The 22559-nt window shown below is 37.6% G+C and overlaps 1 protein-coding gene across 5 annotated transcripts in view; it reads right to left on the minus strand.

The window, feature by feature from the left end:
• Positions 1-22559, minus strand: part of PHF8 (PHD finger protein 8) — a 188980-nt gene that overhangs the window by 33025 nt on the left and 133396 nt on the right. For all 5 annotated transcript variants that reach the window (XM_071213375.1, XM_071213376.1, XM_058291465.2 and 2 more), the window contains one exon: positions 9213-9308. In XM_071213375.1, coding sequence (XP_071069476.1) covers positions 9213-9308 — 96 coding nt within the window. The remainder of the gene's footprint in view (positions 1-9212; positions 9309-22559) is intronic.

Below are 22559 nucleotides of genomic sequence, written 5' to 3' on the forward strand. Positions count from 1 at the left end.
TAAAGAAGATCACACAGTGAATGAACACAGACAGCAAAAACAAAACAAAACAAAACAAAACAAAAACCAGCAGGAAAGGGAAGGGAGAGCAGAAGGGGAAAAAATACATTAGATGAGTACAAAGAAGAATTTGAAAGCATACATAGAAAAATAGCAGATCTTATGGGAATGAAAGGCACAATAAATGAAATTAAAAATACATTGGAATCATATAATAGCAGATTTGAGGAGGAAGAAGAAAGGATTGGTGAGCTTGAAGAAATGGCCTCTGAAAGTAAACATACAAAAGAACAGATGAAGAATAAAAAAAAATTGAACAAGGTCTCGGAACTAAACACTGCAAGAGATGTGCTAATATACATGTCATGGGTGTCCCAGGAGGACAAAAGAAAGGAAAAGGGGCAGAAGGAACATACGAAGAAATAATAGTAGAAAATTTCTCAACCCTACTGAAGTACATAGATATCCAAGAAGTACAATGTACTCCCTTCTGAAAAAATCAGAATAGAGCAGCTCTGAGACACATACTGAACAGAATGTCAAATGCCAAAAACAAAGAGAGAATTCTGAGAGCAGCAAGAGAAAAGCAATGCATAACATATAAGGTATACCCAATAATATAAAGTGCTGATTTCTCACCAGAAACCATGGAGGCAAGAAAAACTTTCAGCAAGAATCTTATATCCATCAAGATTGTCTTTCAAAAATGAGGGTGAGTTTAGAATAGTCACAGATAAATTTCTAACTAAGAGAATTTCTAACTAAGAGACTGGATTTTCTGGAAATACTAAAGGGTATGCTAGAGCCTGAAAAGAAATGACAGGAGAGAGAAGCCTACAAGAGAGTCTAGAAATGATTATATCAATAAAAGTAACTGAAAGTGTCAAAAGAGCAGTGAAAATAAAATGTGACACATAAAACCCAAATATTCAGGAATAAGCTTAACCAATGATATAAAGCACTTGTATTCAGAAAACTACAGCTCAATGTTAAAAGAAATAAAAAAAGGTCCAAATAATTGGAGGAACATTCTATGCTCACAGATTGGAAGACTTAAATATCATTAAGATGTCAATTCTACTTAAATTGATATACAGATTCAATGCAATCCTGATAAAAAAAATTCCACCTCATTATTTAAATAAATTGAAAACACAATTAGCAAATTTATTCGGAAGTATAAGGGGTCCTGAATAACCAGAAACATCTTAAAAAGGAAAAGCAAAGTTGGAGGACTCTCATCTCCAGACTTTAAATCATATTACCTAGCTACAGTGGTAAAAACAACATGTTACTGGCATAAAGACAGACACATAGACCAATGGAACCAAACTGATGGTTCAGAAACAGACCCTCACATGCATGGTCAAGTGATTTTTGACTAGCCTATCAAACCCACCCAGCTTGGGCAGAATAGTCCATTCAATAAATGGTGCTGAAAGAACTGGATAGTCATAGCTGAAAAGAAGGAAAGAAGACCCCTATCTCACAACTTATCCAAAAGTTAACTCAAAGTGGATCAAAAACTTAAATATAAAAGCAAGAACCATAAAGCTTCTAGAAGAAAATGTAAATATCTTCAAGACCTGGTGGTAGGTTGTGGATTCTTAAAGAAGAGGAGAACTGAGATGGACTACTGATGCTACCTGTACGTAGAAGTTTTAATTAGTTTTACTGTATAAGTGTGGAAATGTATAGAGTGGATGGTAACGCACAGTGAGTAACACCTAGTTTATAAATGGGATTGTGGCTGAAAATGGTGGTCTAGGGATGTAAATGCCAATTGATAGAATGCTAGAGAATAATCTAGGAACTGAATAGCACAGTAAACACAGAGGTGGATGAGAACTGTGGTTGATGGTACAGATGCAAGGATGTCCTTTGTTAGCTAGAACAAATGCACATCCCTATTGCAGGGTAGAGGGAACGTGGCGAAGCATGGGCAAAACACAAAACTGGAGTGACCTATGGACTGTGGTTAGCAGTAATAATGTAATATTCTTGCATCTGTGCCAAAGATGTACTATGTTGATAATGGGGCAGTATGGAAAATGTGTGCCATATGTACACTATAGATGTGGTAACAATTGGATGATATTGTCTTATAATCTGTAATGAATGTTCCACCACAGTGTGGTGTGTTGACAGAGGGGTGTTATTTGGGAATTCTGCACATGTGCATGATTGTTTTGTAAGTTTACAACTTCTGTCATAAATATATATTTAAAAAATAATAATAGGTTGGGTTGGGGGAAAATACACCAAATGTAAAATAAGGACTATAATTAGTAGTAAGATTTTGACAATATTCTTTCATAATTTGTAACATATGTCTCATGACAATTCAAGGTGGTGGTGGAGGGTTAATGTATGGGACCTCTGTATGATGTTATGCTTGTTTGCTTTGTAAGTTCACAACTTTTACTATATATTTATTGTTTATGTATGTTTATATATAAATGGTATAAAGATAATAATAATAGAGTAGGTTGGGGGAAAATACTATGGTTAGTAGTAATATTTTGACAATGCTCTTTAATCGTTAGTTGAAAATGTTTAACAACAATGCAAGGTATTGGTGGTAGGGTGAGTTATGAGAGCCCTGTATGTTATATATGTTTGTTTTGTAAGTTCACAACTATTACTAGACATTTATTTTTTTATGTATATTTATGTATGAGTTATATACTTCAATAAATTTTAAAAGAGTAAAAAAAATTCATTGCACTAGTGGAAATGACAAGTCTTTAATTAATGTTATTTTAATAAATACTTTTAGTTTCATAAGGAAAAAAAGACCACAAAAACCAACACTGGGGAGCTGATGTAGCTCAGTGGATGAGCACCTGCTTCCCATGTATGAGGTCCTGAGTTCAATCCCTGGTACATCCTAAAACAACACCAATACTGCATTCCTGGAGGGACTGCAGATTAGTGCCATTGTCAAGGACTTGAGGGATGCAGGGGTGGTGATCCTCAACATATCCCCATTCATCTCTATTTGGCCTGTGTAGAAAACAGATGGGTCTTGGAGAATGACAGTGGATTACTGTAAACTTAACTAGGTGATGTGATGGTTTAAAGCTAAATAGACCCCAGAAAAGTATGATCTTAAAGCTAACCCATTCCTGCAGTATAAACCTATTGTAAATAGGGCCTTTTGATAAGGTTACTTCAGTTAAAACATGGTATAAGATGGGTCTTAATCCTCCTACTGGAGTACTTTATAAAAGAATGTAGTTCAGAGGGGTTAGGGAGGGAGAGAGGGAGTGAGATAGGGAGAGAGACATGGAAGCAAGAAGCTGGAAGAGAAGGAAGGAACGGATGAGCAGATGCCACCATGTGCTTTGTCATTTAACAGATGAGTCCAGGATCACTGGCAGTTGGTCCTCAGAGAGAAAGCACTGCCTGATGATGCCTTGATTTGGGCATTTTTCTCAGCCACAGAAATCTAAACTTGTAAGTTAACAAATCCCCATGGTAAAAGTAAACCCATTTCTGGAATATTGCCTTAGGCAGCTTTAGCAAACTAAAACGCCTACCAAATTGATTATTAAAATCATCCTCTGCTGAAGTTATCCTCTGGTAAGCATTCACATGGGACACAGTTATCTTCATGTTTTTGTCCTACTCAGAAAGGTCTATCCACATACCTCTCCTCAGACCTCTTGTCACCAATTTTCCAATCATGTTCCTTTCAATTCCATGATCATCCAGCCCAGGAATCAGAATACAAACGTATCTCTGGCCATTTTTCTTTCCAAGCAAAATGAACAAGCAGGTGTACTGCTTGAAGTTCTGCCACTGGGAGGATTTCCCTTCATCACTGTCCTTCAGGGATGTCCCAGAAAGGGGCTGTAGAGCTACAACTGTGTACTTTCAGGTGGTACCGCTCTCTCTCTCTATATATATATATTTAATTTATTTTTATTTTTTTTAATTCATTTTTTAAAAAAATATTACATTAAAAAAATATGAGGTCCCATTCAACCCCACCGCCCCTACCCCCCACTCCCCCCACAGCAACTCTCCCATCATCATGACACATCCATTGCACCTGGGTACCTCTATATAAAGAAGAACTGTCTGTAAACCAAGCCCAAGTTTTCTCTTCCTCAGTCAACTGATCCTAAGGAATGGCCCCAGAGGCCGGATATGTGGGTTGAGAAAGAGAAAGTAATGTGGCAAGTTTGGGAACCATGGGCATTATAACACATTTGTGACTTCAGGATCTGCTCAAGCCCCATCTCATGTATACCACTTCCATTTTATGACTGAGTACTGCCATGCACACCCAACTTTCTATAATAGGCATCTCAGGACTCATGGTAAATTGGTGTCCCTTGGTTAAGTGCTTAGACTCTACTAAGGCCCAGCAGCAGGCCAAATGTTGTTTCTTAAAAGGAGAGTAGTTATCTGCAGAGAATGGCAGGGCTTTCCCCAAAAACACTAAGAGTCTATGCTGTGTTTCTCCTTTAGGGGCCTGCTAAAGGCCCCAGAGAGCACCTTTATTTGCTATTGACACTTTCAGCACCATTGGGTCTATGGGATCATATGGCCCATGTGGCAAAGCACCTTATACAACTGCCTGGACCTGTCACAGAGCCTCCTCTTGTTGCACACCCCACTCAAAACGAGCAGCTTTTTGGATTTCTAGGCAATTAGGCCAGAGTAGCACACCCAAATGAATGTATGTTGTCTCCAAAATCCAAAGAGGCCAACTATGCATTGTGCCTCTCTTTTGGTTATAGGAGGGGCCAGATGCAAGTTTAGCCTTTACCTTAGAAGGGATATCGTGACATGTCCCACGCTACTGAACACAGACATTTTACTGAGGTGGAAGGATCCTGTATTTTTCTTGGATTTATCCCCTATCCTCTGACATGCAAATGTCTGACCAATTAGTCTAGAGCAGAGGTTCTTAACCAGGGGTTCACAGACTGCAAGGGGTCCGTGAGCTTGAACTGAAAAAAAATCAACTTATTATCTTTATTTTCTCTGACCTCTAGCTGAAATCTAGCATTTCCTTTACTTATGAATATATGTAATAAATAAATTACAGTAGTATTTATTTCACCTGACTGGCAAAAGGGTCCATGGAACAAAAAAGGTTAAGAAACCTTTGTCTAGAGTAAATGCTAATTCTTTCTCACTATGTCTAACCACATGATATCCTCAAGATAATGGACCAGCAGTGTGATGTCTTGTGGAAGGAGAGATGATCACATTTCCTGTGGACTAGATTACAAAAAAAGGGCTGGAGAGTTGATATACTCCTGAGGAAGGACAGTGAAGATGTATTGCTGGCCTTGCCAGCTGCAAGGAAACTGTTTCTGATGGTCTTCACTAACAGGAATTGGGGAAAAAAATATTTTTTCCACATCAAAAGGTGCTTACCAGGTATCAGGGGATGTGTTGATTTGCTCAAGCAACAATACCACATCTGGAACAGCAGCTGCAAATTGGAGTCACCACCTGTTTTAGTTTCCTAAAGCTGATGAAGGATATGATCTTTTTTGGGGAACATGAGAGCCTCAGACTACCATAACAGGATCACTTAGTCTGTGGATACCAGGTGGCCCCTTTCCCCTTGTCAATGGGCTCATGAATAAAGTGGGCCACGATGGTATGGATGGAGGCTATGCATGGGCTCCGCAACATAGGCTTTCATTTATTAAAGCCAACCTGGCTACAGTCTCTGCTGAGAACCCAATTTGCCAACAGCAGATACCAACACTCAGTTCCTGATATGGCACAATTCCCTAAAGTGATCAGCTTGCTAGCTGGTGGCAGGTTGATAACATCGGACCACTTCCTTCATAGAAGGGGCAGCATTGTATCCTGACTGGAATACATACATACTCTGGATATGGGCTTGCCTTATCTGCATTCAATGCTTCTGCAAAAACTCCCATCTTTGGACTTACAGAGTGCCTTACCCACCATCAGGTTATTTCACACAGCCTTGCTTCCAATCAAGGAACCCACTTCAAAGCAAATGAAGTTCAGGAATGGACACATGCTCATGGAATTCACTGGTCTTGCCATTTTCCCCACCATTTTGAAGCAGCTGGATTAATAGATGATGGATTGGCCTTCTGAAGACCATTACGGTGTGAACTGGGTGATAGTACCTTGCAGGGCTTTGCAATATTCTCTAGGAGGCTGAATATGCTCTAAATCAGCATCTACTCTATGGTGCTGTTTCTCCTAGAGCCAGGATTAATGGGTCCAGGAATTATGGGGTATAAATGGGACTGACACACTAGGAAAACTTTTTGCTTCCTTCCCTGCAACCTTAAGCTGTGCTGGTTTTAGTTCTAAAAGGAAGAGTACTTCTACCTGAGACACAATGATTCCATGGAACTGGAAATTAAGATTGCCTCCTGGCCACTTTGAGCTTCTCATGTCTCTGAATCAATAAGCAAAGAAGGGAATTACTGAACTGGGTGGGGTGATTGATCATGATTATCAAGGGGGAATAGGATTACAACTACACAATGGCAGTAAAGAAGCATTTGCCTGGGATATAGGAGATCCCTAGGGCATCTCTTAGAAAGACCATGCCCTGTGATCAAAGTCAATGGAAAACTGCAACAACCCAAGCCGGACAGGACTACTAATGGCCTAGAAACTTCAGGAATGAAGGTTTGGTTCAACCCACCAGGAAAAGAACCATAGTCAGTTGAGGTGCTTGTGGAGGGTAAAGAGAATATGGAATGGGTAGTGGATGGAAGAAGGTGGTGAATACAAACTATGACTATGTGACAGTTATAGAAATGAGGACTATAATGGTTATGAATATATTTCCTTTTTTTGTTATGAGTATGTTTGTATACGTACATAAAGCAAATATCTTTGTTTTCTTCCCAATCTTATCCTCTTATCATATGACATTAGTTGTATTAGTTTCATGTCATAGTATTTAAATTATAGGATATCAAGTCTAAGAGTGGATATTACTAAGGACTTGTACCCTCTTCTGGTGAAAGTTACTGAATTTCTAGATATATGTAGGACAGTTGAGTATCGTTCGGCAAAAACATGAATGTTATTGTTTTATTTATATAGAGACAAAAAAAAGACAAATATTGTATGATCTCACTGATATGAAATAAGAAAACCCATAGAATCAGAATCTAGAATATAGGTTACCAGGGGATAGGGTGGGGGTAGGGAATAGGGAGTTAAGACTTAAATTATAGTTTCCATTTGGGGTAATGGAGTAGTTTTGGTAATAGATGGAGGTGATAGTTAGCACAACATTGTAAAAAAATTAAGAACATTGAGGTATATATTTGAATGTGCTTAAAAGGGGAAATTTTAGGTTATATATATGGTAATAGAGTAAAAATATTTTAAAAGTTCATGGAATGGTACAACACAGTGAACCCTAAGGTAAACCATAGTACAGTTATAAAAATGTGCTTTCATCAATTATAAAACTGTATGACATGAATGTAAGGTGTTAATAGGGTAGTATATGCAAACTCTGTATTTCATGTATTATTTTTCTGTAAATCTGCAACTTCTCAAATTAAAAAAAGAAAATTGAGGTAGAGAGAGCTCCTTGTCCACTTACTACCATTCTCCCTTTCCTGCTTACTCAAAAATTCTGATTTTGTGGGGACAGCAATATATCTAGCAGAAAAAACTACATTTCCTAGCTAACTTGGCAGATAGGCTTGGCCATGTGGTACAATTTCAGCCAGAGATGTAAAAAGAAGTTAAGTGGGGTTAGTGCACCGCAAACCTGTTCTTTCTTTCTTTTGCTCCTTCCCTTCTCTTCCTTGATTGTAACCCAGACCCAGTGCTGGATGTAAAGCAGACATCTTGTGACCCTGAGGGGATAAGCACTCACTAAGGGTAATGGAGAGTTTCCTTGTTACTCATAGGTAAACACCATTCCTAATTGATAGATATGTTCAAAGCCTGCAAGGATTTTATAAACAAGCACTCTCACATGTGACTGGTGAGAGAGTAAATTGGTACAACCTTTCTGAAAAAGCAATTTGGTAAGATGTATCAAGAGTTTTAATAAGGGAAAGATTCATATATTGCTTATGGGAGTGTAAACAATTTCTAAGAGATTGTTTAGTGAGAAAAGCGAAGTGCATAAATGGCATAAGGTATGCTTCCAATTGAGTAAAAACAGAAGGGAAAAGAAAATATATGCATGCATTTGTTTGTATAGGCATAAACTATCTCTGAAAGGATAAACAAGAAACTGGTAACAGTGGTTGCCCCCAGACAGGGAATTGGAAGTCTGTGGAATAGGGGTAGAAGAGAAACTTTTTGCTATATTATTCTCATATCTCATATAACTTGGTCCTGCCAGGATTTTATGGGGATTCAATCTAAGTAAATAATCAGAGATATAAATGTTTATATACAAAGATGTTCATTCCAAATGTATTGTTAATAGTGAAATATTGGCAATAGCCTAAATGCCCCACATTAAAGAAGAAAGTAAATTAGGTAAACCCATGGAATATTCATTAAAATATTATTTATAACCAATGGCATAGCACAATACTGATGTTATAATATTAACTTAAAAGCCAAGATATATATATTGGTTTTCAACTTTTACAATCAACCTCTAGTCAATGTGGAGTATTAATTGCAAAACAGAATGTAAATGTTAACAACCTTGACAATCCAAGAGAAAATGTGTGGCTCATTAAAAGGCTGGAGGAGAAAAGGAAGAGTAGGGATACAAATGTCTGTATCTTACAGAGTAGGAAGTCAAGAGAGATAGATAGAAGTTGATAGAGGGAAACACAGAAGTTTAGTCGATAAATCAAGAAATAGTGTTGCAACCCTATTATCTAGAGTTTTGAGGTAATTCACAGAAAGTTGAGCCTACCTCTCAGGCATGGGACTGAAGGTGGGGAAAGCAAGGATGGAAGACCCCTGCTTTTTATTCTGAACTTCTTCGTATTATTTGATTTGGCACTAGGTGCATGTAACTAATTTGTATAAAAGGCCCAAAAGTAAAAAAAGCTGTATATAAGATTGTATGTACATGTGGTTTCAAACATAAAAAGAAAAAAAATACATAGAAGAAGATGAGAATCCTGTCCTATATGACTGCAAAATGGTAACAGTGGTTGCTTCTTAGCACTGGTCCTCTACTCCCCTCTCATGCCCTAGCCTGTTTTTCCCTCTGACCATTCCCACAGAACTTAAGGAACAGAATATTGGATCACCTTTAGGGCTCCATGGAGCATCATCTGAATTCTTCTTTTTCTTAGGTCGAGATTTCAAAGCAGGGTCGTCATCATCAGATTCCAGGGATGGATAGACTGCATGGAGTGGGGAAACCAGGGTTACTGAGATCTCAGACAAAAAGGTCAAGATAGAATGATAACAATACTCAGCCCCTCCCATTCATCTACAGGTATACCCTGTACTTAATCCATATTCAACTGCAGGATTTGCTGAATACCACACATATATTTCACATCTTTGTACCTTTGTATCTCTGCTGCAAATGCTCTTCTCCCAGCTACTTGACTCCAATTCATTAACCCAACACCCATTTAATGAATAACTTCATGATATACTTTAATCACCTTTCAAAATTCAACTCTAGATTCACTTCTTACAAGAAGACTTCCCTCACTCTCTTATCATGATTCAGATGCCTCTTTCCTTTTTTTTTTAATGTTATGTTAAAAAAATATGAGGTCCCCATATACCCCCCACCAGCCTCAGATGCCTCTTTCTAAACTCTCTATAACATCCTGTGCACATTTCAACTGGAACTATTTGCCATATAGAATTTAAGACTAGTAAATCTGTCACCCCCAATTTACTGTGAGGGCAGAGATGTGTATTATTTGATTTCGTACTAATGGAGCTTAAAACAATGCACAGTAGGATTTCAGTAAATCCTTGTGGAATGAAAGGATAAAGAAATGGTATACATATTATTCACCCAAAAAGAAACAAAGAGACCACTTGGACTGAACTGAGAACAAGATTATCAGAACTGAATGTTCTCAATGACAAAACACAAATATATAAGTATTTCATCTTATAAAAACACACAGACACACAGTTTTATCATGAACTCCTCAAAGCAACATAAGATTTAACAAGAAGATAGTTAATTGAAATTATGTAGCCTGAGGTACAGAAATTAAAGAGTAAAGAAAATGAACAGAGCTTAAGTACCTATGGGACACCATCAAGCGTACTGATATACACATTATGGGAGTCGGAACAGAAGGAAGGAAAAAGAACAGAGAAAGGGGCAGAAAGAAAATTTGAAGAAATGATGGCTGAACACTGACAAAGTTCATGAAAGACATGAAACTACATATACAAGAAGCTCAATGAACTCCAAGAAGGATAAAATCAAAGAGGTCTATACACTTGAGACACAAACTCTTTTATATATATATTTTTTATTAAATTCTTTTTTTAAAGATACATAAATCACAAAAAATGTTACATTAAAAAATATAAGAGGTTCCTACTTGAAGACAAAGATAAAGAGAGAATCTGGAAACCAGTAAGAAAGAAGTGGCTTTGTTATATACAATGAAGCCAAAATAAGATTAACAGCCAAGTTTTTAGAAGAAACCATGAATCTCAGAAGATAGTGGGAAGATATATTTAAAGTGCTTAAGGAAAAAACTGTCAACCAAGAATTACATATTTGAAAAGTTATCCTTCAAAAATTAAAAGGACTTCTGGGAAGATGGTGGACTAGAAAGACACTGGACTCTCTTCTCTCCAAGAAAAATAGCTGGAGGACCGGAAGGAACAGCCTGGAAAAAAAATCATGTAGGGTTTAGGGTACCAGGGGAACACTGGACACTACCCAGAAGAGAGAAGTATAAAGGAAAAGAATTGAGATTGCAAAACTGTGAGTTAAATGTGGCAGTTGAAACTACCAGCACCCTCCTCTACACTAAAGGTACTTCTGAATAGTCAGAACTTTGGGCTGTTGGCTACAAACAAAGGAGTCCCTAGGGATCCACCTCCCCAGGAAAGGGGAGAGAGAGGGACACAGACTAAGGTTGACTTAGCTTTTGACCCACAGATTTGGTCTGCTGTGTCCTAGGAGCCCTGCCAGGCTGGGTAGGGCTATACCATTCTTTGCCTTGGGGGCCAGCTCTGGGCTAAAGAGTTCTGACCCTCTGAATCTCCCTTTCTACCAACCAGGATTGATTATGGAGGATGCAGAGGGGAGTGAAATTACTGCCATCCCAGGAAAAGGGAGGGGGCTGCCAGGGAAGGTTGGAGAACTGTCCCTGAGAAAGTTTGAATTACAAGGCTTTCAGCCTCCAGGCAGGAACCTTTATCTCATTGATCTGGTTTGGTGTTGCAGCAAACACACTCCAAAGATGCACTGAACTGAGAGGGCTGTCAAAGTGCATCATCTGCTGGCAGACCAAGGAAGTGCATGTGGGAAAATTAAAATTAAGAGAGGCTTTTTCAGGACTTTATAGCCTCCCTCCCCAGGTTCTAAGAAGTGGGTCTGCAAACCAGTACTGGGTTCACAGCCCAGTTATGAGCAGCTAGCAGGGACAATTCTAAAGACCCAGGTAGAACCAAGAATCAAAGAAGAGCATCAATACGCACCCTTCCCTCACTAAATCCCTATGAAAGAGAAATTGAGTATCTGCGTAAATTCAGCATCCTAACAGATGGCTAGACATTAGCAAAAAATTAAGGCCCATACTGAGAAAACAGAAGATATGGTCCAAGAAAAGGAATATATCAAAACCCCAGAACAGACATAGGATGTGATACAACTAATAAATGAGATGCACATAAATTTCCAATCAAATTTGTGAGTTGAAAGACAATAAAGAGATAAACAACATCAAGAAGAAAATGAGCAAGCACAATGAAGAACTTCAAAACATGAATGGAAAAATAACAGAGCAGAGGTAGCTATACTAATATCAGACAAAACAGACATTAAATGCAAAAAAGTTATAAGAGATACAAGAGGCCATTATATATTAATAAAGGGAAAATCCACCAGGAAGACACAGCAGTCGTAAATATCTATGCACCTAACAAGGGTGCCCCAAAACATATGAGGCAAACTAGCAAAACTGAAGGGGGAAACAGACATCTCTATAACAATCACTGGAGACTACAACACACCACTCACATCATTAGATAGAGCAACTGGACAGAAGATCACCAAGAAAACAAAGAACTTGAACAGTACGACACATGAATTAGACCTAACAGACTTATAGACAAATCGTTGCACCCAAACTCAGCAGTTTACACATACTTCTCAAGTGCCCAAGGATCTTTCTTCAGTATAGACCCCATGTAAGGTCACAATGCAGGTCTCAATAAATATAAAAACACTGAAATTATACGGTCTCAGATCATAACGTATTAAAACTGGAAATCAATAATGGACAAAAGAGAGGCAAATGTGAGGAGGCTGAACAACATACCCTAAATAACCAGTGGATCGAAGAAGAAAAAGCAAGTGAAACCAGTATATATATTGAGATAAATGAAATGAAAACACAACTGTTATTTTTTTAATAAAAACATACATTTCTCATTTAAATGTATACTTATACATTTTTTTTATTATACAATATGTTACACAATATATTTGGTTGATAGTAACACACTCATACAGTACTTGTTCTTTAGTATCTGGCTTGCTTTGCTCAACATAATGCCCTCCAAGTTCATCCACACTGTCATGTTTTAAGACTTCATTTCTTCTTACAGCTGCATAATATTCCATTGTGTAAAAAGACCACAGTTTGTTTATCAATTCATCTGTTGATTGATACCTGGGTTGTTTACAACTTTGGGCAATCATGAATAATGTTGTTATGAACATGGTATGCATATGTCTGTTCGTGTCACTGATCTCAGTTCTTCTGGGTATATACCCAGGAGTGGTATTGCAGGGTCCCATGGCAACTCTATATTCAACTTCTTTAGGAACTGCCAAACAGTCCTCCACTACGGCCGTACCATTCTCCATTCTCACCAACACTAAAGAAGTGTTCCTATCTCTCCACATCCTCTCTAACACTTGTTGAGTTGTAACAATCTCTTTATATATCCTGGATATTAAACCCTTATCTGACATTTGATTTCCAAATATTTTCCTCTCATTGAGTGTGCTGCCTTTTCACTCTTCTGACAAAGTCCTGGGAGGTGCAAAAGTGTTTAATTTTGAGGAGGTCCTTTTATCTATTTTTCTCTTTTCTTGCCCGTGCTTTGGGAGTAAGGTCCAAGAAACTACCACCTACTACAACGTCTTGAAGATGTTTCCCTACATATTCTTCTAATAGTTTTATGGTGCTGACTTTCATATTTAGGTCTTTGATCCATTTTGAGTTTATTCTTGTATAGGGAGTGAGATAGGGGTCCTCTTTCAATTTTTTGGTTATAGATATCCAATTGTCCCAGCACCATTTGTTGAAAAGACTGTTTTGTCCCATTAACATTGACTTGGTAGAGTTGTCAAAAACCAGTTGACTGTATAGGTGAGGGTTTATTTCTGGGTTCTCAATTCTATTCCACTGATCAATGAGTCTATATACCAGTACCATGATGTTTTGACCACTGTAGCTTGGTAATAAGTTTCAAGGTCAGGCAGTGAAATCCTTCCTATGTCACTCTTCTTTTTTAGAATGTTTTTGGCTGTTCAGGTACACTTTCCATTCCAAATGAATTTGGTAATTGTCTTTTTTAATTCTGTAAAGTAAGCTGTTGGGGTTTTGATTGGTATTACATTGAATCTATAAATCAGTTTGGGTAAGACTGACATCTTCACGATATTTATTCTTCCAATCCATGAACATGGAATGTCTTTCAATTTGTGTAGGTCTTTTAAATTTCTTTTAGCATTGTTTTGTAGTTTTCTGCATATAGGTTCTGTACTTCTTTGGTTAAAATTAATTCCTAGATATTTGAGTCTTTCTGTTGCTATTGAAAATATAATTTCCCCTCTGATTTCCTCATCAGATTGTTCAGTACCAGTGTACAAAAACATTACTGATATTTGCATGTTGATCTTGTATCCTGCCACTTTGCTGAACTCATTTATTAGCTCAAGTAGCTTTGTCGTGGATACTTTAGGATTTTCTAAGCACAGGATCATGTCATCTGGAAACATTGAGAGTTTTACTTCCTCTTTTCTTGTTTGGATGCCTTTTTTTCTCATCTAATTGTCCTAGCTAGAACTTCTAGTACAATATTGAATAATAGTGACAGTGGGCATCCTTGTCTTGTTCCCAATTTTAGAGGAAAAGATTTCAACCTTTCCCCATTAAGTAATTATGATGGTTGTGGGTTTTTCATATATACCTTTTATCATATTGAGGAATTTCCCTTCTATTCCTATCTTTTGAAGTGTTTTTACCAAAAAAGGATGCCAATTTTATTGAATGCCTTTACTGTGTCAATTGAGATGATCATGTGTTTTTTTTCCTTCAATTTGTTAATGTGATGTATTATGTTGATTGATTTTCTTATATTGAACCAGCTTTGCATACCAGGAATAAATCCCACTTGATCATGATGTGTAAGTCTTTTGATATGCTGTTGGATTCAATTTGCAAGTATTTTGTTAAGAATTTTTGCATATATGTTCATTAGAGAGATTGGTCTATAATTTTCTTTTCTTGTGGTATCTTTATCTGGCTTTGTTATTAGAGTAATGTTGAATTCATAAAATGTGTTGGGTAATTTTCCCTTCTTTTCAATTTTCTGGAAGAGTTGCAACAGGATTGGTGTTAATTCTTTTCAAAATGATTGGTGGAATTCACCTGTGAAGTCATCTGGTCCTGGACTTTTCTTTGCTGGGAGATTTTTGATGATGGACTCAATATCCTTAAATGTGATTGGTGGGGTGGGGGACTCACAGAGGGACAGGGACTCACAGAGAAAACAACATGGCAGAAGAGTTAGTTGAAGTCTTGAGCTAGAGTGCTGGGAAGCAAGCACATAGAGGAACAGAGAGAAGGCTCAATTGGACACAGCAGAGGTCCTGTGAAAAGAAAAACAAGCCATTTGCCTAATAGTGTGCAGCTGAGCCTCAAGAGAGCGGCAAACCTGGGGAAGAGAGGAACCCAGGAAGCCTGAACCCTTATAGACATCGGCAACCATCTTGCTCCAACAGGTGGCAATAAACTTTGGTGAGGGAAGTAACTTATGCTTCATGGCCTGGTAACTGTAAGCTTCTACCCCAAATAAACACCCTTTATAAAATCCAACCAATTTCTGGTATTTTGCATCAGCACCCCTTTGGCTGACTAATACAAGGAGGGAAAATTACCCAATACATTTTATGAAGCCAACATCACCCTAATACCAAAGACAGGTAAAGACACCACAAGAAAAGAAAATTACAGGTGAATCTCTCTAATGAACATATATGCAAAAATTCTCAACAAAATACTTGCAAATTGAATCCAACAGCATGTCAAAAACATATACACCACAACCAAGTGGGATTTATTCCTGGTATGCAAAGTAAGTTCAACATAAATCAATCAACATAATATACCACATTAACAAAATGAAGGAAAAAAAACTACACGACTATTTCATGGATGCACAAAAGGCATTTGACAAAAACCAGCATCCTTTCTTCCTAAAAACACTATGAAAGATAGGAAAAGAAGAAAATTCCTAAATATGATAAAAGACATATATGAAAAATCTACAGCCAACATTGTACTTCATGGGGAAAGGGTCAAAGCTTTCCCTGTGAGATCAGGAACAAGACAAAGATGCCCACTGTCACCACTGTTATTCATCATTGTACTAGAAGTTCTAGCTAGAGCAATTAGGCAAGAAAAAAAATTAAAGGCATGCAAATAGGAAAAGAGGAAGTAAAACTATTTGTGGATGACATGATGCTATAATTAGAAAATCTGAAATGTCTATGGCAAAGCTACTTAAGATAAACAAGTTCAGCAAAGTGGCAGTAGACAAGATCAACATGCAAAAATCAGTAATGTTTCTGTACAGCATTACTGAGTAATCTAAGGAGGAAATCAGTGAAAAAATTCCATTTACAATAGTAACCAAAAAAAAACCCCTAGGAATCAATTAAACAAAAGAAATACAAGATCTGTATGCAGAAAACTACAAAACAATGTAAAAGAAATCAGTGAAAACCTAAACAAATGGAAAGACATTCCGTGTTCATGGATTGGAACACTAAATATTGTGACAATGTCAATCCTACCTAAACTGATTTATAGATTCAATACAATACCAACCAAAATTCCAACTTTACAGATATAGAAAAGGCAATTTGGAAACTCATTTTGAAAAGTAAGTACACCCAAATAGCCAAAAGCATTCTAAAAAAGAACAGCAACATGGGAGATATTTCACTGCCTGACCTTGAAACATATCACAAAGCTACAGTGGACAAAACAGCAAGGTAGTGGCATAAAGAAAGACCATCACAGAGATAGCTAAAGTAGATACAACCCCAGGTATTGGTTCTTCTGAGGGCTACAGAGACCCACAGGTTCTATGGTCATGGCAGATGGACTTCAGTGCCATGTCAGTTGGTCCTACTTTGGAGTTTGTGTTCCTGAGTGTGATGGAGTTGGACTCAGATGTGATCTTTGTTCACAAGCCTCTCCTGTCACTTTTACTGGACCTGTGGTTGGCACTGGGGTTTACTGTATACTCAGGGGACCTGAATCTCTGGACTGTCCATGTGATTGCCAGGCCCTGAGCCTCAACAGACTTGCAACTCCTACCATCTGGTTTATTGGACTTACCCCAGCCAGCTAACAGGGAGGTGAAGAAAGTCAACCACCACACCAGGGAGCCAAGAGTGCCTACAACTGCAAACAGGAGAATTGCATCCATCATCCAAGTGGAATCTAAGCACCTTCTCAATATAGAGGTGGAGTGGACATAACCATCCCAGGGTCCACAGAATGGAGGAATACAGTATGGATTAGAGAAAGTGGCCATGGTAGCTGCTGAGGGTGGGAAGTGGGAAGAGATGTGATGTGGGGCATTTTTAGGACTTGGAGTTGTCCTGGGTGATACTGTAGGGACAGTTACTGGACATTGTATGTCCTCCCATGGCCCACTGGGTGGACTGGGGGAGAGCGTAAAGTGTAACGTGGACCATTGACCATGTGGTGCAGCAGTGCTCGGACCATGTATTCACCAAGTACAATGAATGTCACATGATGCTGGAAAAGGAAGGAAGGAAGGGAGGGAGGGAGGGAAGAAGGAAGGAAGGGAGGGAAGGAAGGAGGGAGGGAGGGAGGAAGGGAAGGAAGGAAGGAAGGAAGGAAGGAAGGAAGGAAGGACCATCAATCAATGGAATAGAATTGAGAGTCCAGAAATAAACCTCACCTCTAGGGCCAACTGGTTTTTGACAAAACTACCAGGTCCATGTTAATGGGACAAAACAGTTTCTTCAACAAATGGTGCTGGGAGAATTGGATATCCATAACCAAAAAATCAAAGAGAACTCCCATTTCACTTTCTATACAAGAATCAACTCAAAATGGATCAAAGACCTAAATATAAAAGCCATATATAAACTACTAGAATAAAATGTAGGGAAACATCTTAAAGACCTTGTGGTAGGTGGTGGTTTCTTGGACCTTATGCCCAAAGCATGCATAGCAAAAGAAAAAATAGATAAATTGGGACCTTCTCAAAATTAAACTCTTTTGCACCTCACAGGACTTTGTCCAAAAGGTGAAATGGCAGCTGACTCAATGGGAGAATATATTTGGATTTCACATGTCTGATAAGGGTTTAATATTCATGATCTATAAAGAGATGTTACAACTAAACAATAAAAACACAAACAACCCAATTAAAAATTGGGCAAAAGACTTGAACAGACATTTGTCGAAAGAAGAAATAGAAAAGGCAAAAAAAACAAAACAAAACAAAAACACATGAGAAAATGTTCAACATCACTAATGATAAGGGAAATGCAAATCAAAACTACAAGAGATATCATTTCACACCTATCAGAATGACCACTATTAAACAGACAGAATTATAAGTGTCAGAGAGGATGTGGAGAGATAGGAACACTTATTCACTGTTGGTGGGAATATAGAATGGTATAGCCACTGTGGAGGACTGTTTGACAGTTCCTAAAGATGTTGACTAGAGATTTGCCAGATGACCCTGCAATACCACTACTGGGTACATACTCAGAAGAACTGAGAGAAGTGACATGAACAGACATCCGTACACCAACGTTCACAGTGGTGTTATTCACAATTGCCAAAAGTTGGAAACAACCCAGGTGTCTATCAACTGATGAATGGATTCACATGATGGAATATGAGGCAGCTGTAAGAAGAATTGTAGCATGAAGCATATGACAACATGGATGAACCTGGAGGACATTATATTGAATGAAACAAGCCATACACAAAAGGACAAATACTGTATGATTGCACTAGTATGAACTAAATATATTGTGTAACATATTGTATGACTCCATTACATAAAATGTAAATATAAACCAACTTATAAAGATGAAATTAGATTATGATTTATGTAGAGCTGGGGAAGACATGCTAAGGGGTGTGGATTTTTTCTGTTTGAAGTAATGAAATGGTACTAAATTTTTTGGTGGTGATGAATGTACAACATTGTGATTATACACTTTGGATAAATCGTATGGTATGTGAATATACACCAATACAACTGCTTAATAAATAAATAATTGTTCAAGAATAGACAGAATTAGTAGCTATGTACAACTGAGGAAATGTAGAAACCAAGAAGTGAAGAATTTTCTCGTGTTTTTTATTATTATTATTGAAATAATGAAAATGCTTTAATAATGATTGAAATGATGACTGCAGAACTATGTGATTATACCAAATATCACTGACTGTACACTTGGAATGAATTGTATGCTTTATTAATATATACCAATAAGACTGATTTGTTTAAAAAAAGAAAGAAAAACTAAGGCATACCCAGATTAATAAAAGCTGAGAGAATTTGTCATTGTAGTCCTGCCCTACAAGAAGTGGTAAGGGGAGAACATCAGTCTGAAATAAAAGGACACTAAAGAGTAACTCAAAGCCATGTGAAGTAATAAGGAATACCAACCAGTAATGGAAACTATGTAGATAAATATAAAAGCAAGTATTACCATATTACTGGATTTAACTCCTCTTTAAATCTTATATGATTGCAAGGACAAGAACTATAAAATCTGTCAATGAGCACACAATGTGTAAAGATGTGATTTATGACAATAACAAAGGGGAGGACAGTTCTGCATAGGAATAGAAATACTGCATACTGTTGAAGCTAAATTGGTATTAATTCAAATGACACTGCTATAAATACAAAGTGTTCATTGTAACCCCAGTAACCATTAAGAAAATAACGAGAAAAGGTACTGAAAAGAAATGAGGAGAGAATCAAAACAGTATACTAGAAAAAATCAAACACAAAAGAAAACAGCAATGGAAGAATGGAGAAAGAAAAGAAAGATGCAAAACATAAAAAAGCAAATAGCTAAATGGCAGATCTATACCCACCCTTATCAGTAAATAAATTTAAATGGATTAAACTCATCAATTAAAAGACAGAGATCAGCAGAATTGATTTAAAAAACATGATCCAACTACATATTATCTACAATACAGTCACATTAGGTTCAAAGACAAAATTAAGTTGAAAGTGAAAAGATAAAGATATTCCATGCAAAGATAGTCCATGAAAATAGTAACCAAGAGAGCTGGAGTCGCTATAATAATATCAGACAAAATAGACTTGAAGTTAATTGTTACAAAAGACAAAGAAAGACATTATATATTGATAAAAGGGTTAATCTATTAAGAAGATATAACAAATTAAAAACATAAACAGTTATACATAGAATGATATAGTCACTGTGGAAGACAGCTTGACAGTTTCTCAGGAAGCTAAGTATAGAATTGTCATATGATCTGGCAACCCAACTACCAGGTAGAACTGAAAACAGGGACATGAACAGATATGTGCACATTGATGTTCATAGTGGCATTATTCACAATTGCCAAAAGAGGAAAGCAACCTAGGTGGTCCATCTACAGATGAATGGATAAACAAAATGCAGTATATACATACAATGGAATATTATTCAGCTGTAAGAAGTAATGGGATTTTGACACATGGGGCAACAAGGATGAAACTGGAGGACCTTATGTTGAGTGAAATAAACCAGACAAAAAAGGAAAAAAAAGAGAAAAAACTTAAAATATTGAAATCATATAAAGTGTCTTCTCTAATCACCCTGACATGAAACTAACAAATAAAGTAAAATTGGAAAATTCACAAATATATGGGAATTAAACCAGTGGAGTCAAAGAAGAAATCAAAAGGGACTATATAAGAGGACAGGGGGTTCCAGAAAGAAGCCATCAGAGCAGGTCAGCAGGGCTCACCTCCCTTACAAAAATTGCAGATGAAGGGAAGAAGTTTCCCCAAACAGCTAGTCTGCAGACCAGGGGAGAGCCACACACATCATCCAGGAGGGAGTGGAACAGAGAGACAAAGAGACTGAAAGAAAAACTGTGACTTACCCCTGCAGCAGGGAGCAGTGCCCATCCCCCACACTCAAGGCAAAGAGTTGAAGGAAAAAATGGTGAAAGAGATAAAGGATATTGAGAAGACACTGGGTGGAATGTGAAAGCTTATAAAGAAAACTAAAAGATCTTAGGGGAATGAATGACACAATGGATGAGAATAAAAATACACTAGAGGCATAGAACAGTGGAATTAAAATGGTGGAGGAAGAGATAAGCTAGAAGACAATATCTGAATTTGAAAAGACAGAATAGACAAAGGAAAGAATGGTAAAAATTGTACAGTCTCAGGGACTTGAATGGCAGGGCAAAACACACATACACACAAATTTTGTGTGTCCCAGGCAGAGAAGAGAATGGAAAAGGGGTAGCAAGAATATTTGAGGAAATAATGGCTGAAAATTTACCAATCCTTATGAAAGACATAACTATTAATATCCAAGGAGGACAACATATTACCAAACAGAATAAATCCAAATAGACCAACTCTGAGATACATACTATTCAGAATGCCAAAGATAAAAAGAGAATTCTGAAAGCAGCAAGACAAAGGCAATTTATCACATAGAAGGGAAGCTCAATAGACTAAGGGCTGTTTTGTTCATAAGAAATCATAGAGGCAAGAAGGCAGTGGTATGATATATTTAAAATACTGGAAGATGGGAAGCGGACTTGGCCCAGTGGTTAGGGCATCTGTCTACCACATGGGAGGTCCACGGTTCAAACCCTGGGCTTCCTTGAGCCATGTGGAGCTGGCCCACGCGCAGTGCTGATGCATGCAGGGAGTGCCGTACCACGCAGGGCTGTCCCCGCATGGGGGAGCCCCATGCTCAAGGAGTGTGCCCCATAAGGAGAGCCGCCCAGTGCGAAAGAAAAGTTCAGCCTGCCCAGGAATGGCGCCACACATGGAGAGCTGATGCAGCAGTATGACGCAACAAAAAGAAACACAGTTTCCCATGCCGCTGACAACAACAGAAGCGGACAAAGAAGAACGCATAGCAAACAGATATAGAGAACAGACAACTGGGGCAGGGTGGGGGAAGGGGAGAGAAATAAATAAATAAATCTTTAAAAAAAAATCTTTAAAGAAAAAAACTGCCAGACAACAATTCTTTATTCAGCAAGGCAGGGAGAGGGAAAAAGAGGTATAATATGGGGGCAATTTTGGGACTTAGAGCTGTCCTGAATGGTATTGCAGGGACAGATGCAGGACATTATATATCCTGCCATAATCCACTGAATGAACTGGGGGAGGGTATAAACTACAATGTAAACTATAATCCATGCTGTGTAGCAGTGCTCCAAAATGTATTCATCAATTGCAATGAATGTACCATGCTAATGAAAGAAGTTGTTGATGTGAGAAAAGTGGGGGTGTGGGGAGTGGGCATATAGGAATCCCCTACTATATTTTTTAATGTAACATTTTGTGTGATCTATGTATCCTTTAAAAATAAATAATATATATATATATTTAAATAAGGGAGAATTTAAACTATTCAAAGATAAACAGAAGTTGAGAAACTTTGTCACCAAGAGACCAAACTTACAAGACATTCTACAGGTAGTGCTGTAGCCTGAAAGGAAAAGATACTAGAGGTCTGAAGAAGAGTGGAGAAATGAAGATATTAGTAAGGACAACTAAAAGGGTTAAAAGGCACACAATATCAAGATATGACTTAGGAAAGCCAAAGGATTAAATGGGCAAAATAAGTAATGCCTTTATGAGTAATAAAAATGAATGTTAATGGATTGAATTCCCCCATAAAAAGACAGACTGGCAGAATGGATAAAAAAATATGACTATCTATATGCTGCCAACAAGAGACTCAGCTTACATGCCAGGATAAACTAGGCTGAAAGTGAAAGGTTGGAAAAAGATATTCCATGCAAACAGCAACCAAAAAAGAGCTGGAGTAGCTACACTAATATTGATTTTAAAGGCAAAATTGTTATAAGCAACAAAGGACATGGTATATTAATAAAAGGGGCAATTCACCATGA

The sequence above is a fragment of the Dasypus novemcinctus genome, chromosome X (genome assembly GCF_030445035.2).
Source record: "Dasypus novemcinctus isolate mDasNov1 chromosome X, mDasNov1.1.hap2, whole genome shotgun sequence".
Lineage (NCBI taxonomy): Eukaryota > Metazoa > Chordata > Mammalia > Cingulata > Dasypodidae > Dasypus > Dasypus novemcinctus.